At 37.4% G+C, this 16338-nt stretch overlaps 1 protein-coding gene across 7 annotated transcripts in view; it reads right to left on the bottom strand.

The window, feature by feature from the left end:
* Positions 1-28: 28 nt before the first annotated feature.
* CCDC93 (coiled-coil domain containing 93) overlaps positions 29-16338 on the bottom strand; it is a 105211-nt gene continuing 88901 nt past the window's right edge. For 4 of the 7 annotated variants that reach the window (XM_065561592.1, XM_065561593.1, XM_065561597.1 and 1 more), the window contains 5 exons: positions 14831-14913; positions 9655-9692; positions 8006-8090; positions 4095-4208; positions 29-1221 (listed from right to left, as the gene is read on the bottom strand). In XM_065561592.1, the coding sequence (XP_065417664.1) occupies positions 1168-1221; positions 4095-4208; positions 8006-8090; positions 9655-9692; positions 14831-14913 (374 nt within the window). In that variant the 3' untranslated portion in view covers positions 29-1167. Of the gene's footprint in view, positions 1222-2439; positions 2580-4076; positions 4209-8005; positions 8091-9654; positions 9693-14830; positions 14914-16338 lie in introns of those variants that run through there. The other 3 variants (XR_010591540.1, XR_010591541.1, XM_065561594.1) reach the window with 2 other exon arrangements.

Genomic DNA, 16338 nt, shown 5'->3' with positions numbered 1-16338 from the left:
GACACTTAAATATAACAGCTGCAGATCATTGGGTTCCAAACATTTTTATTTCACATTCACCTGCCATAGACAGTAATTTAATAGCACTGTTGTCCATGTTACTGAACACAATGAAGAACTTGGGTTTTTTAGCAAAAGAGGATGTGTTGTACATTGGCAAGTCTAGTCCAAACAACTTGCTGTTGTGTACAAGCTGTCCGAACTATAAAATACTGTATACAGATGTTCTATACAAATTCACAAGGGGGTTCAACAAGTTTTCTAAATTTTCAGGGCCAAATCCTTCTGATGTAAATTAGCAGAGCTTCATTGACTGCAAAGGAGCTACACCCGTTTACACCAGCAGAAGATCTGGGGCTTAATCTTTCCAAATTGCAGACGACAGAGAATTTGTGTTGACAGATGTATTTTTCAACCCAACCAGTGATTCTTGAAGATCTTAGTGATTAAAATCTAATTTGTCTGGAACTAGTTAATAGCAATCCCCCTCTACACAATGCTGATGTTTCAAAGAAAGTGGTATACAACAGCTACACTTGCTGTAATAAAAATACAGAAGTCTATAATATTACACTAGAGAATTATGCAAGTTAAGATTCCATTTGCTTGAGTCTTAACCACCAGGCTTCACATTTCTTATTGTCTGAAATCTTATCTATGGCTAAAATGTAAATCTGAAGTAAAATCTGGCTTCTTAGCAGGTGAAAAAAAGTGAAAAACAAATTTTCTGTTTCACTTTTGGCTAAATGTATCAAATCACTGCTTATTTACTACACTCTCTCTTCATGGTGTCTGGATTTATTTTTTCGAGTATGTTACAAAATTACAATACATATATATATTGTCCTGAAGTTAGAATAGTGCAGTATTAAATCCAAAGTACAAAATAATCCTATCTTCTTCATTGTGAAAAACAAATAAATAAAATTAGACAACATTCCTAATTTACTATTTACTACTGCATTAACTCTTTACTGTGTAATGGAGGTGATCAAGAATAAACAGCCACTGGACAAAGTAATGTAGAACAGACTACAGATTGAAAAATAAAGACTTATATAGCAATATACATGTATCTAGGCATTGCAGTTATCACTGTTACCACAGAAAGTATTCAATTTATGGACCGAACAATCAATTCTAAAATTCACTGGCTAGAGGAGTTCCTCAGGAAGAACTGGCTTTCAGCTTGGATAGCAGCATTTCATTCTTACGGCACTCCTGTTGATAAAAGTAAATAGATTGTTAAATGTTAACTATAATAGTTATGGTACCTATATTCACATCATCAAGACAAAGCCTTCTATGTTGTGAGAGCTGACAAGGAGGAATGCAAAAGGAATCTCCATTTGTCTCTTTAGGGCAACTTTATGGCTATTTTGTGCTCCTTTGGTGACACAAAAAGGTGATACAAAAAGGTCAGGGTGGAGCCCAACGTATGGTTATGAAGTGACTAAGTGACAGTGACATCATCTAACTAGTGATTTAAGCCTTCTTACTTTAGTGACAAAAATGATTTTACTAGTTTTCGTTCCTACTCTGCAATCCATGGCAACGCAGAGTAAGCTGGAGTTTTTTTGATTCATGAAATCATCAACGGAATTGTTATTGGTTCCAATGGCAGGATCATTATTACAGGCGATGATGCACAAGGCAGAAAGAATCTAGCTTTATGGTCAGTCCCAAATTGGGTTTACGTTGCTGGTAGTTATGAAATCCATCTTCTTCCTTATAACTGAACTAATTTGAAATGAAGGTCATTGATACCTGATCTGGAATCCTGCAATGCTATTTGGCACAGTCTATTTTCAGAGAACTACTACAGCAAGGTCAAGAATTATGAAAATGTTTTCTGTTCCCAATAAGGTTACCATCATCTTCCAGGAGACAAAACAGGAGACATGCCATGGTGTGGAAATTCCCTCAGAAGACAACTGATAAGGAGGGATTTTTCACTCTCCACAGAAGCTTAATTGCTAGAGAGGATGGGAACTCCTACCATAGTCATAAAGTGGCTAAGCAGCTTGTCAGTCTCCCAAAGATATGTGATGCAAGGCAGGGGAAAATAACCCAGCAAACCACGACTGATTAGAGAAAGCAGCCTTTTCTAACATGCAAACCCCAAAGATCTTTTGCACAGCAGTGCTATTTTGGCATTCGCTCTCAAAGAGACAATTAACAAGCACTGGGAAGGCTAAATCAATGAAATATTAACAGTACTTTTCCAATGTTTAGATGACAAGACTGTGCATTTCCTCTATTATTTTACTAGAGAAAAAATATACACAGTGAAGACAGTAGTAGCACACAATTTAAGAACCTCTACATAAATTGCAGTATCAGAACCTCTACAAAAACCTACGACTCTTCCCCTCTTTTCTTCAAAAGACAGATTCTCCTGCCACAAAAGGCTATATGTTAACAATATTCCTATTCTATTAATTTAACAACTGCCACCAGGAAACATGGAACCAACTTGTGTGCTTCATACAAAGACAGCTCCTTGCACACACCTTCATCACCTCCATGCTGCACTAGAGTCCCTTTCATGGGTTTCCAAAAAAGATTCCATCAGACAACTGCGGTCTATTCAAAAGCTTTGATATCAGTCCATAATTAAAATGTCTTGTAGTGTTATCTGAATGGTTAAAGAATTGCTTAGTATTTGAAATACACCCCAACCCATCCTCTGTATTATAGATAATCCTTATCAACTATGAAAGAAATCCCCAAGTCCAAGAACATTTAGAAGGTCAGGATGCCCTATCTTTGTCAACTATGAAACACTGAACATATCTGGTACAGATGATCATGGCATGTCCCACTGCTAAAACGTTATGTAAACTGAGAAATCATAAATTATGACATGCAAGAGAATGCAAATTTAAATGCTGAATTGCCTCACATTCAGTTTTCATAAATTACAATTTCCACGTTAATTCCATTATAGAGAAATCGCATTCACTGGTCTACAGTAGCTTCCATGCAAGGATCTCAAAGTACAACAGCTCAGTGGATTAGCTAAATAGTATACCTCTTTTACAGAAGGGTTAAGTGCTGGAGCAAACCTATACTTTAGTCCACTGTCAGTGCTACATGGAAGACTCACTAATCTTCTTCCTCAAACGTGCCATGCCTGCCAGGATCCATTCCTGTGTATCTGCCGGTATTTCCAGCATATCATCCAGGATCAGCACTCAAAGAATTTACAATCAATACACAGGATGAGACAACAATCTACACATAGAATGATACAATAATAGATGGATAAAAGAAATATACTTTTCTATGGAGGAAGACAAGACAAATAGTGAAGCAATCCTCATTATTTTAAGGAACAGGTGTTGTAACTGTATGTTAAAAACAAACCCTTAACTGAGCCACTATGACATGCATATGTCTAAAAAAAAAAAAGTAGACCATTAAAACTTAACTCTTCATGATGGGATTTTCAAAAAATAAATTGTCCTAATTCTGCTCCCATTGAAGTCAATGGTAAAACACCACTGACTTCAAGGGGAGCAGATTAAGCCAATGAATGCTTCTGAAAATCTCACTACCTCCAACTAATGAAGACTGCCTTTAACTTACAAGCAAATCAGGCCTGATCTAATAACTAATTAAAATATTTTAAATTGGAAACCAATTTGCATCCCTGTACCACGGTTCTTCTCAATGAGATTTTAATGATCTGAATAATAAACTTTTTTAAAAAAAATCACAGTTTATAGGCCAATGAAAGATCGTTAGCTCCACCCCTACTGCGGGAGTTTCAGTAATAAAGACCAGTTCTCTACAATAATAGGAAGTGAATTGTAAAGATGACTGGGGGTTTCCTGAGAGCTTAACCCTCTCCTTTGGTTTGACTCAAGACGTAGATAACCCAAAGGAGCCTTGTGAAAGTTATCTGACGTGAAAGTGTTTCTTGGCAAGCCAACACATCTAGACAATTGCCTGTTAACAATTGGAATATTTATGATCCATCTCAAAGTGACCGCCTTTGAGCAGGATGGCTTTTAAGATTATTCTTAAACCCACCAGTTATTTTACTGGCTCAAATTCTCTCTACCCAATACAAACAAAAATGCTCTTACCTCTTTAAATTCTTTCACGGTTTTAAAGTAAAGCCTCTGTTTCTCTAGCAGTTCCAGGTATTCATCATTTAACTGGTCTCTTCGCATTTTGTTTTCTTGTTTCTTCTTTTCTATCTGTTTTTAATGTGCACAAAGAATGAAAGACCATGTACCGTAAGAACCAGAAACATCAAATACATTTCCAAGTAGACATTAGAGAAAGATGCTTCATAAGACACACATAATGGACTCGGCTGATTCTTTCAATGCAACAAATATTTAGGCTTAGATCTTGCAAAGACTTACTTTGAATCAATGGAATTACTTACAGTGGACATGTTGCTCATGCATATGTCTTTGTGAGATCAGGACCTTATTTACGGACTAGCATTCAAATATGGCAGACAATTTACTGACATTAAAATTACAGGTGATAAGAACACCCAAAATATTTTTACAACAAAAAGTTATTGATGCAGTAGCGAATCCTTGATTTGGCATCTAAGGTGGTTGCCTCCATCATCTATTAACTTTGGAAAATCATACACTAATCTGGCAAATTTAGTAGAAAAATTCAATTACTCTTAATCTAAGGGTCAGGAACAAAAAGTTTTAGATAAGTACTCTGACATTTTTAACGCAAGTATTTTATTACTTGATGCGTTCTGTCTCCAGCCAATGTCTCCAGATGGTGTGTTGTAAGTAAATAATTAACCCGCATTTAAAAATATAATATTCTTCATGTTCCAGATATAGCCTGTATATTTTATTTCTATCTTGTCTGTTCCTGTGGGAGACACTGGGGCTGATTCTCCACTGCCTTATGTAGTCATATATTTCTGTTCAAAGAGGGTATGCAGTGCTGTCATTCTGATTTGGGTGCAGTTTGCACAGAGGTAAGGAATCACACAAGATTCCAGGAAGTGGAGAACTGGGCCTATAAATGGAGAATACCCATTTAGACAGATTCATCACAGAGGCACTTTCTACTGCTATAAAACGTTAATGTGAGCTGTTTGGAAAGCACCTGCAATTTGTGCTATTGTTATTCCAAACAAAGAACCAGGATGCTCCCTGAAGAGAGACCCTATCAAACACACCGGTAATTCATATTGAAAAGCTGCGCTCTGAGTTCCCAGCCCCTAAGGCAGAGTGAAGAGGATCAGTGCTAGTGGCTTGGCACTTGGTATACATAAACAAGAGCAGAGAGGCTCTGCTGGGAGTGCTACTGGAGGGAGACAAAACGCTCCTCCTGCCTTTAGCACAATGGAGCAGGCTGCTGCTTGTCTTCTGAAGTACATCTCTTAGCAAAGAGAAGGGCAAAGAATATTCAGTCAAGTGAAAAACCCTGCAGCATTGACTATGTCTATCCCTCTCCTGCTCAAATCCCCCATAACCTTCCTCAATCTTGCCAGCAAGGACTTGCACTCCCCTCATCAAACCTTGAACACTTAATGTAAAATAATTTTAAAATTTTATTTATTTCATTTATTAATGAAAACAATGAGAAACTAATACGATATGAACAAAGTTAAACCTCCATCATCCCTCCTTTGCCTAATACCTCTCCTTGTGGCTCGTCATGTCAAATCTAAACTTGACTCTTTAAGGCAGGGACTGTACTTGTAGGGTCTCATGACGATAACCCTAAGACATTACATACAAATGCTCATTAACAAATATGTACTAATGCATGGTCTGTATAGCAAGCACATTTTTGGTGATCAACAAAGAAATAACAGGTGAGATTTTCATTTACATTAAGGCCCCTTTAAAACTGCTCTTGGCAATTAAAGACTCCTTAAAATAGGAATAAGATTATATTTATACCCATTTTAAGGCACCTGTATCTGTTAGCATCAGTAAGAAGACTGGCCGGTGTTCTGTACCCACTAAACTATTATTTGAACAATAAGCCATTTTTGTCTCTCTCCCCAGACAATTTCAGTTCTCACAGCCAGAAGGGACTATTGTGATCCTCTGGTCTTCCTCCGACCACAGAACGTCACCCACCCATTCCTTAATAGGTCCATAACCTCTGCCTGAGTTACCGAAGTCCTCAAATCATGATTTAAAGACTTCAAGTTATAGAGAATCCATCATTTACTCCAGTTTAAACCATACTCTCACAGAACCCTCCATGTTTGCTTTTTTCCATTAGACATCTGATGGGTAGGAGGCAGCCCCATGGGGACCTAAGGAGAAAGAATGAGCTCTCTCAGGGCCTTATTCTACTCACAATGGCTTCAGTGGCAACACTACCTCTGTCTCCAATGCAGCAGGACTGAGACCTCACAGCCTTCTCTCACACAGCAGTTGGAGATGCTGTATTGTCACCAACCAATGATAGTCATCGGACTCTACAACTTTTTTTCTGGATAAGTAAATGGCTGAACTTTTGTTTTCTTAAGTGGAATCAAACAGGAGAGCAGTGGGGGCTTGCCTGGTCTTAGAGGCCAGGGGTCAATTCATAATAGATGAAGGAAGGAATACAAGAGATATCAATAAGGCTCCTCTTCCCTCACAAAATCCCTTTGATTTTCTCAGCTGTCACCAATTAAACAATTTGTGGAGTAGCAGAGGGGGAGGAAGAAGAACAACTTTGAACAATTGTTGACATTTTTGGAGTTTGCTGGGGTTGTTGCTGCAGCAATCAAGTGTCATTAAAGAGTTTGTCAGCCTTCCAGAACAAACAGGCATAATTACTGCCATCTTCATGAGTAAAAAATATGCTGCTCTGAAATATTTCCATAATCTCAATAAGTGCCTCAAAATCAAATGATCTCAATGGGCTTGCTAATGGAAAATCGACCAAAGCAAATAACCAACTTCACTACTGTTTATGCCATGCAGAATTGATCCATTCTATTCAAAAACAACTGCCCAAACAATTAGAGACAATTCACTGCAAATTTTAAAGTAATGAAACATCTATTTCCTCCAGGTCAGTGGCTAATAAAAAATTCTCCGTTTTTACAGAAGAGCTTCATGCTAAACTGAATTCCACTGTATCCAAGTTCTCTATACATAGGTTTCATCATATTAATATCTGGAAGTCCTTGTATGGCTATTTATCCCAATAACAAAGAAACGGCATGAAGAGTCTGTAACTCTCAATATGTGACTTCTGGTCTAGTGTCTTCCCTGATACTCTGTCATGCTTGAGATTTCAAATGAAATAAAGAATATAATTATAAAAAATCCTAATGTCACACATGATTCTTAGTTCTTAAGAATAGGGAATCTCAGTGGGTTCATCCACTAGGACCGGTTGACATGGTGTCATTAGCTAGGCTAAAACTCACAAGTGTTATAACATTATTTGGGGGCAATCAAGAATACTTTTTTAGGTGAAAAGAATAAAGCAAAGAAAGTAAAAAAAAAAAAAAAAAAAAAAACAAAGACATCCAAATGGCAATAATTACATTATATTTACAAAGGAACAAGCAACTTCAAAACCTATTCGGGACCATCCTCCAGTGCACAAGACGGCCTATGGTCTCTTCAGTTTCAGCTTTGCTACTGCTGCCACTGAAGAACAGGTTAAAGGGACTGGAGAAATGTGCACGAGAGCAGTCCACTGAGGGCCAGATCCCACTGCCATGGACACCAAAGGCCAAACTCCCAACTTCAGTGGTGTTGAATCAGGCTATGAATCCCTATGACTGATCCATATTGCAATACCAGAATCAAACTCAAATGCTGCAACCTGTCTGGAGTGAGAGACGTGCTGGTATAAAGACGCAGTTCTGGTCTATTCCCTAATAAGAGCCCGTAACTAAAATTTTAGTGAAGAGTACAAAATAGAAATGAGGAGACTTGTCAGGTGTTTAATTAGTTTACATCTCATCACACCAATTTTTTTAACCATCCAGGCTTGTCTGAAATAATTCCAAGCCTCTGCCAAAGAAAACGAGAAGAAACAGTCTAACCTTCATTCGATTCTGTTTAACTCCTTCTACAATCTGTTCCATCTGCCGCAGAAACTGCTCACGAGCACCAGAAGAGGCCATTGCTCTGGAAGAAAAATGGCAACTGATTGAGAGGGGAGGGAATTGGACAAAAAAAGAAATTCTTCTACAATTTTTATCTATCCTGCATGTAGAACTTTCAAAATAGACCTGAGCAATATGAATATTTGGGCTTAAAAACTACAGCTGTTCTTTCTGCAGAGTGTAAAGGGATAAAAAGCAGATTCAGACAATCCAAGATAAAAGATAAAGGGACAGATCATCAGCTGGTGTAAACTGCCATAGGTCCACTGGGATATATCACCAACTCTATTAGATCATCCAGTTCATCTCCCTGCCTTGTGCAGGTTTGTTCCCTTTGCTAGTGTTTTGTGCAGTGATCTTAGCTATTGATGGACCAAAAGCATGGTTTCAAAGTGTTTAAAAAGAGTAGCTTATGTGAAAAGCAGGAATAGATTAGAGGACTGGCATGTCAGTAAGAATTTTAAGCAGAGTTTTGTTTTAGTGGTTATAATTTACATTTTTGATTTAATAATTATTTTGGTGTAAAGTACAACAAATGTTATTCTATTCCATGCTTAACTATAAAGCTGTGGTAATTTTAAAGATAAAGTGGTTATCTAAATATAAACTGCCCAAGTGAACCGTCAAGAGTATAACTTCCCATTGACTAGAGAGTACTACAACGGAGATCTCATCACTGAACACAGCAGATCTCTGTACTGTAGTGGAATGTATCCAATATATTTAGTTAGTTTGTTACAATTAACAAATTTAAAATGTTTCTGTTATAGTTGGGGTGGTTGCTTGTCATGGCAAGAAAATGGTCAGTGTCGATACAAGGCTTTATCAGGATAACAAAAGCAAACGGTACAAATTCATAGGAAAATTTAAAAAGTCATGATTGCATTATGATGAGCAAAATCTGTCATGCACTAAAATATCAAGCTATTTAATAACAGAATAATAGTTCAGAACTATTTAATAGCATAGTTTTTCTCCCATTCTTCACTTTACTGGACAAAGATAGAAGTACATTTGTAAAAATTCACGTTGGAGTATTGCTCAACAGGCTGTAAAGGCCAAGGGTGAAACCCTGGCCACACTGAAGTCAATGGCCAAGATTTCACTCCGAGACTTCTGTGATCCAACCATCACTTTTTAAAAAGAGGTTTATCATAGCAACTCTGGGCTATGACAAACATATGCCTAAGTTATAGTTAAGAAACGTGTGGAGTCTGTAGTTATTTTCATATAACACAAGCCCAACTTTACAAATATGTCAAACAAGGTTTTTAAAAGTGCCAGTAAGTTAGAAGTATGAAAAAAGTGTTATCTGAGTAATTTTAGCATAATTTAACACAATACAATACCAAGAGCATGTACATTCCACATGTATTCGTAAGTAATTATATTACTTCATTTGTGCCAAGCTATAGCATGTGGCTATCAAAAATTACAAAACATGTACTGGATCTTACTCAGAAGTATAAAGTTTAAATAAGAAATCAAAGTTTTGCAAGAATTTTTGAACAATTTCCACCCTGATTTTGCCAACCAACTATAGCTGTAAGAGTAGATACCAAGAGCTAATGACTCAAGTTACTTACTGCTGAAAATTATCATGAATTGAGTTCAGCAAGTTAACCTGGTGAAGACAAAAACACATAGTTGAAAATGTACATCCTCCTCTCCAACACCAACATAGATTTTCAGTTACTTTAAAATGTGATTCAGCTCAGAAAAAAAGTCAACTGCATAAAAAAGCCATCTTCTTGTTTTGCAGAGCATTACACGAGGCTGTCTGCATGTACTGAGAGAGTTACAATCAGCTTACGTTAGCAACAAAAACAGTTTTACTGCTTTTCACTCCTGTTAACTAGTGCACGGTTAAGGCCCTGTTTATTTAGAAAAATCTGCACTGGTGGAGAAGCTGCACCAATGTAAAGCAGAGCTTACATCATAAATGCAGCACATCTATGTTATAGCTTAACTATATTGATATAATAACACTAGTGAAAATTCTGCTATATAGGCAGACTTCCCAAACCAAACCACAAATGTCAATGGGGGTTGAATATATAATACAATTAAGGTGAACAGGTGTAATAAGGGGCACCACGTGGCCTGCAGAACTTATATCACTGAAAATAACGGGATACATGACAGGACTCTGCTTGACTCATGGAGGCCAAACCGTGTTTGCAGGCCTTGAAGTGGAACAAACATCTTTAGTAGTAAACTAGGCACATTCAACAAGCAAACCATTAAATATGGGATTCCACAATGCAGTTTTCAGAGCAGACCACACTTTTCCAAAGGTCCTGAATGAAAACACTGAATTCAAAAGATCTGTTAAAAAATTCGTTTCCTTGTGGAAAAAACTTCACTTGGACATGCAAACCAGGCAACTGGTTGGCACAAATGACACTTTAGATACATTAACTTTCAATCAGAGTTAGTCATCCATGATTTGTGCCTTTGAAAACTTCCTCCGTAACTACTTGCTTTATTAATACACATTTAAAGGCCCTTTGCAAGCTTGTACCTATCAGCATATGGAACGACTCTTTCATACAAAATGAAAACTGAGACTTGTTGGGAATCTTATTATTCTCTCCAACACATTTAGAGAAAAAGAAAATCAGAGGAATGGTTGATGGGATGCTTTATCATAGCTTTGAATAGTTCAAATTAGTCTCCACTGCACACGTAGTGAGGTTTTCCAAGGTACGATTTTGCCTTTTGATGAAGAAGGTTTGAAAATGTGCCATCTGTACTGCAAGAATCCAGTTCTGCAAATAATACTATACTTAGTGTTTACTAATGTGCATATTCCCAATGGTACAGCGATAAGCACACTGCATGTTAGAGTTTGTCGAATCAAGCCCCAACCCTAACAGATTTACATCAATGATTTCAAAGAGTATTATTAGCATGCAGAAATCCGGTTCTTACTACTTAGAGGTGAAGAATACTACTAGAGGTCAGAAATTTTTTGACAAAATTTTTGTTTTGACCAACGGATGTTTTCTGACCAAAAAAACCCAAAACAAAAAAACCCAAAACAAAAACAAACACACCAAACACAAAAACAACAACTTTCTGCAAGAATATGCCAGTTTCAACAAAACTTTTGTTGGGAAAGGTTTCTCAGGTCCAGGATAGAATTTCTGGTCAAAACCAGACCAAGAGACCACCCTAAAATAGCAAATAGCCTGGTGGTTAGGGCAGTCACCTGGGATGTGGGAGATGCCGGTTCAAATCTCCCACATGAATGCCTTAATAACCAGGCTATTGTGAGAGAGAGAGAGAGAGAGTGTGTGTGTGTCATTTTTTTGTTGAAAAACTTCAAAATGTCTCATTTTTCTCCCAGTGTAGAGCAGGAGGAAAAAGCCATTTCCCACCCAATTCTACTTCATTTTCATTGTGTAAATTTTCTCCCTCTCTGATACAATAACTAAAATAGTATATTCTATCCAACTTTGGAAAAAAGCTAAAAAGTCCACCTCTGCTTACTTCTGTCAATACTAACGAACAGGACATCCTTAAGGATGGGCGATGTTGTTACATAACTTACATTAATGTATCCTGCAAAATATCTAGCAAATGAAAAGGCAGGATTTTGTGACCATGACAGAAAGCTATAGGGTAACATTTCATATCTACAAAGTCAGTGGAAAAATATGACAATTTGAAAGTGGGTTCCCAACAGTCACAGCATTTTAAAAAGTAATGCTATGCAAATTTTGTAAAAATCAACTGTATGAGCATAGATACCTTTGATGTCGCAAGTCCACCCCAGCAATGAGTTATTCCATTACTATTCTGAAATCACTCTATACACAGAATACTTCAAGGTTTTTTGTTTTATTTTTTGTAATAAGAAATACCTTCCAAAGAATCTTAAGAAAACCAAGACCCAAAAGGGTAAAGGGACATTTGGTTTATATCGGGGTGACCAACCTGTGGCTCCGGAGCCGCATGCGGCTCTTTGGAAGTCAATATGTGGCTCCTTGCATAGGTGCCAACTCTGGGGCTGAAGCTACAGGCGCAAACTTTTCAATGTGCCAGGGATGCTCACTGCTCAACCCCCGGCTCTGCCCCAGGTCCTGACCCCACTCCACCCCTTCTCCCAAGGCTCCTCCCCTTCCCCCAAGCCTGCCATGCCCTCACTCTTCCCCTCCAGAGCCTCCTGCACACAGTGAAACAGCTGATTGTGGTGGGCAGGAGGCATGGGAGGGAGGGGGAGGCACTGATGGCGGGGCTGCTCTTTGGCAACGTACATTGGTAAATTCTGGCTCCTTCTCGGGCTCAGGTTGGCCACCCCTGGTTTATATGATACTAATACAAAATATTTGTTCATTGAAGCCTTTTTTCTGAAGTAAAATTAACAAGAAAACTGAAACCATATTGTACATTCTTGACATCCAAAACCACGCAGACATCTCTTGAGATTAGCATAATCCATTGGAAACCCTTGATGTATGTTATGGCTGCCTTTTTAAATTGCATTCATAAGTATACAGTTAGGTAAAAATAAAACTCCTCACAGTTTGTACTTAAATAAGTATTGAGTTCCTTTGAGCAAAACTACTCCAGGTTTCTTTTCAATATATTTACAAAAGAAAAGAGACTGTTAGCCTTGATATACATTATTTAACAATCAAGCACTTTTGGTCTAAAATCTGTCACCTCTGTCTTTAATAGGTTCATTTCTATTTCAGAAGCAATCAGTGAAAAGAGATTAGTTTGTACGCCTGTACCCTCAGTAAATGTTATAAAAATCTGCAGTAAAATCTAATCCACAGAAGACATTAAAGCAATAGCATGAGTTCCATAGTTGCTACTTAATGTGCCATGCAAAATAAAGAATATGTGATCTGCAAATTGTCTGTTCATTTAGAATAGTGCACAACACAATAATCATTCAGGCAAATAAAATGGATATAATGCAAACAGATAAAACAAGGCATTTGGTAATATCTTTCTAGAATTTATTAGATAAATATTTATAGCCCAGCATTCATTACTGGTGTAATATTTCTTCTCTCTCTCCCCCAACCCCCTTTACACAGATTAAATCTCTAAGAGTTGGCTCTAGTCTCATAATTCTCATATCATGGGATCTATGTTCAGATGTTTTGCCGATAAATTCCACATGTAACATATAAACACAGATTTAAGTGTAAACCGGAATATATACAGCCGACTCAATTCTTTGTCTAGTAAAATTCAGCATCAGATCTCACCAGGAGATAATTTTTAAAAGCTTTTGAGGAAGACAAAACCTTAGTGACAATTTTATCAGACCAAGAGATAAGCTATATCTATGCTGCAGTGATAATTTTGTCTTGCTGATCTTATATAAATGACATATTGAATACATTTGAGAAAAACTGAAAAATATTGAATGATAAATGCACTGTAGATATCCTCCATAAAATGACATTCCTAGTTCATGTCCTAATTATCAATACAGGTAAGTTAGAAAACAGCAGGATGTCCTATTTTGATGATTATTGGCCTAATTAAAAAAAAAAAAAACCATTCTCAGCTGTATTGCTTGGTTCAGCACAGTATTTAGGCATACTTCCTTATGTGCTTTGCTGAACTGGAACTTCACAGAAGTTATCCCAATGTCAGAATCTAAGCGACATTTGCATTACAATAGAACACTCTCCATAGTGCCATGGGCAGGGCATACCTCAGTACTGCAGCCATCTCTTAAACACAGGTAAATGTGTAGAGTCTTAATTCATTATAGCACCATCAGAAGGTCGTTTTGGTGGCTTTCCCCACACTGACTGAAACAAAGAACTTCAGTAAATCTGTGTAAAGCCCAGTCTTGCAGGATTGCCAGTTCAAGGAAGTGTTGATAATGCTGAATGAACTTTGCATATAGCAAAATCCTGGCCCTACTGAAGTCAATTAGTTTTGCTATTGACTTCAACAGAATGATGATTTCACTTCTGAACTTTGGATGCTTATCAGAAACCAAATTTCCAAACCTTTAGACACTTGTCCATTACTAACTGATAACTCATTCTTTCCTACTGAGTAACTTTCCAGGGCTGTCATGGGCAGGTCTTAGGTCACTGTACACTAACTAAAGGAACTGTGAAAGGACGAAACAGGTCTTGCATTTTGGAACATGTTACATGCATAATATACACATACACATATATCTGAGTTCTTGATATCTTCATATATCTGGGGTTTTTTTTCAGATGATTTTCATGGCAAGAGACTGCCAGAATCAACTGTTTCCTCACTGAATTCAAAGAGAACAGAATCAGACCCTTAAAACCTGACCCTGCTGCCATTGATGTTAATTTACTTTGGTAACTGAAGTCACTGGCTGTAGCATTGGTCCCTAAACTAATGCAGACACTGGATAGCTAACCCTCAGGCTAATCTGATTTTGTGAAGCCAAAATTTAAGTGGTGTGTGTTAGAATACTAATTTTATTCACCTTTTGAGCCTAAATTGAATAATTCAGATATCTATTTCTGGTGTTGGCCCTTCTGTTAAAACAATACACACATATACACACAAAATACACGAGCGGAAATTTTCCTAAACAGAATTAAACCAAACAAAGATTTCCACAAACATTCTGTAAACAGAGTTTTAGTTCCAAGTCAATTTCTTCTCAGTTCTGACCTTTTGAGATAATTACCCATACCTTGCATAGACAAGACCAAGTCCAGTATCTATCAGACGGAAACTCAGCAATATCCTATTTTCCTATCATGGGCTAAACATTTAAAAACACGTTCTTACCTCTTTTTCCAAATATACCTTCTTATCATCCAATGTATTATAGAGGGTAAAGAACTGCTTGGTTTCTTTGTGAGTTGCTGACACTAAAAACAAAACAACAGAGCAATGAAAGAGCATACGAGGCACTGCCCCCTCCAATATGTTAAGGGGGATTTATTATTGTTTACATAACCTAATATTAATAAAAATGTTTTCATGAAATTTTAAAATCCTCAGTGCAACAGTCTTTCTGCATTTCAGTATTCCCATACAGTGCTAACAACCCAAAGACTGTTGTATCATGGGATTTCATGAGAATCAGAGTGCAGAAGAACAGTCTTTTTTATAATCTTCTCAAAAAAGGGTTGGGAGGAGTTGGAATTAATGCCAGTACAGCATTCAGCCTGATTAGCTGTTTTAAGAAGACAAAGAACTTGTCTACATGGGGAAGTCAATGTGCAGTAAGTTAGGATGTGAATTTAAGACACACTACCTACTCCACATTAATTCCCTGTATGCACTCTTACTGTGCATGAAGCAAACCCTCTGACCATTTACTGCACTTCACAGCTTAATTCCCCAAAGATTCCACCCACAATGATCATGCTCCAGCCCAGGTTTGAACATATTGTGTACTATAGAATGATATGCATTCTGAAAATTCAGGTTTTGGAGGTCTCAAATTGTGCACCCAAAATTAGTGGATACTTCTGACCTTAATATCTCTGTGCCTCAGCACCCATCCGTAAAACGTAAAATGGGGATAATACCTTCTCATTTCACAAGGGTGTTGTGAAAATAAATTAATGAATATTTGTCAAGCTCTCAGATACCACAAAGATGAGCACCCTAGAAAATCCCATAAGGAAATTAATAGTCTCTGTCTATAGAGCAGGATTTGAATAGTGTGCAGCAAATAGGTCCTGAACAATGAAGCGAAAACAAAATATTGAATAGCTGCTAACTAAATGAGCATTGTCCATTCTGTGCACTGAATGAGGCTGGGTTGCTGTGCAAGTACATGATCATGTAATTAAAGACTATTACACTGCATATGCACAAGGGAGCCAATTAAAATTGCACTGCCAACCTTAATTCCAGCATTTCCTAACTTTTGAGTTCTTGACAAAGCAACCTTAATGTTCTTTTAAAATAGTTTGTGTGTGTGTAACATAATAAACTCTGTGTATATGTCTGACTATGCACTGTTCACAGCTGAACATACAACACACACACAAAGTACATATAGTATATACATACCAACAGATGCATAGTATGCGTTCCTCCTTTCCTGACATCATGATTACAGGAATAAATTTAGAAGCATATAAACAGAACGGTCAATTTGCATGCCCAATTTTATTATCTGGGGGCACACGCACTTCTAAGAATTTGGGCCATAATATCTGAATTACAGATTGGTAGGGAAGAAATTGAGAGGGAAGGCTCACACTCGTCTTCTGCCTAGATATCGCAGCACATTTGTAAAACCTGACAATTTTCTGTTTCAACTCCTCTAACCTGCAGCA

This window comes from Chrysemys picta, chromosome 11 (genome assembly GCF_011386835.1).
Source record: "Chrysemys picta bellii isolate R12L10 chromosome 11, ASM1138683v2, whole genome shotgun sequence".
Classification (NCBI taxonomy): Eukaryota; Metazoa; Chordata; order Testudines; family Emydidae; genus Chrysemys; species Chrysemys picta.
Note: the sequence above shows the minus strand (reverse complement) of the source record. Positions and strands in the feature narration are given on the sequence as shown.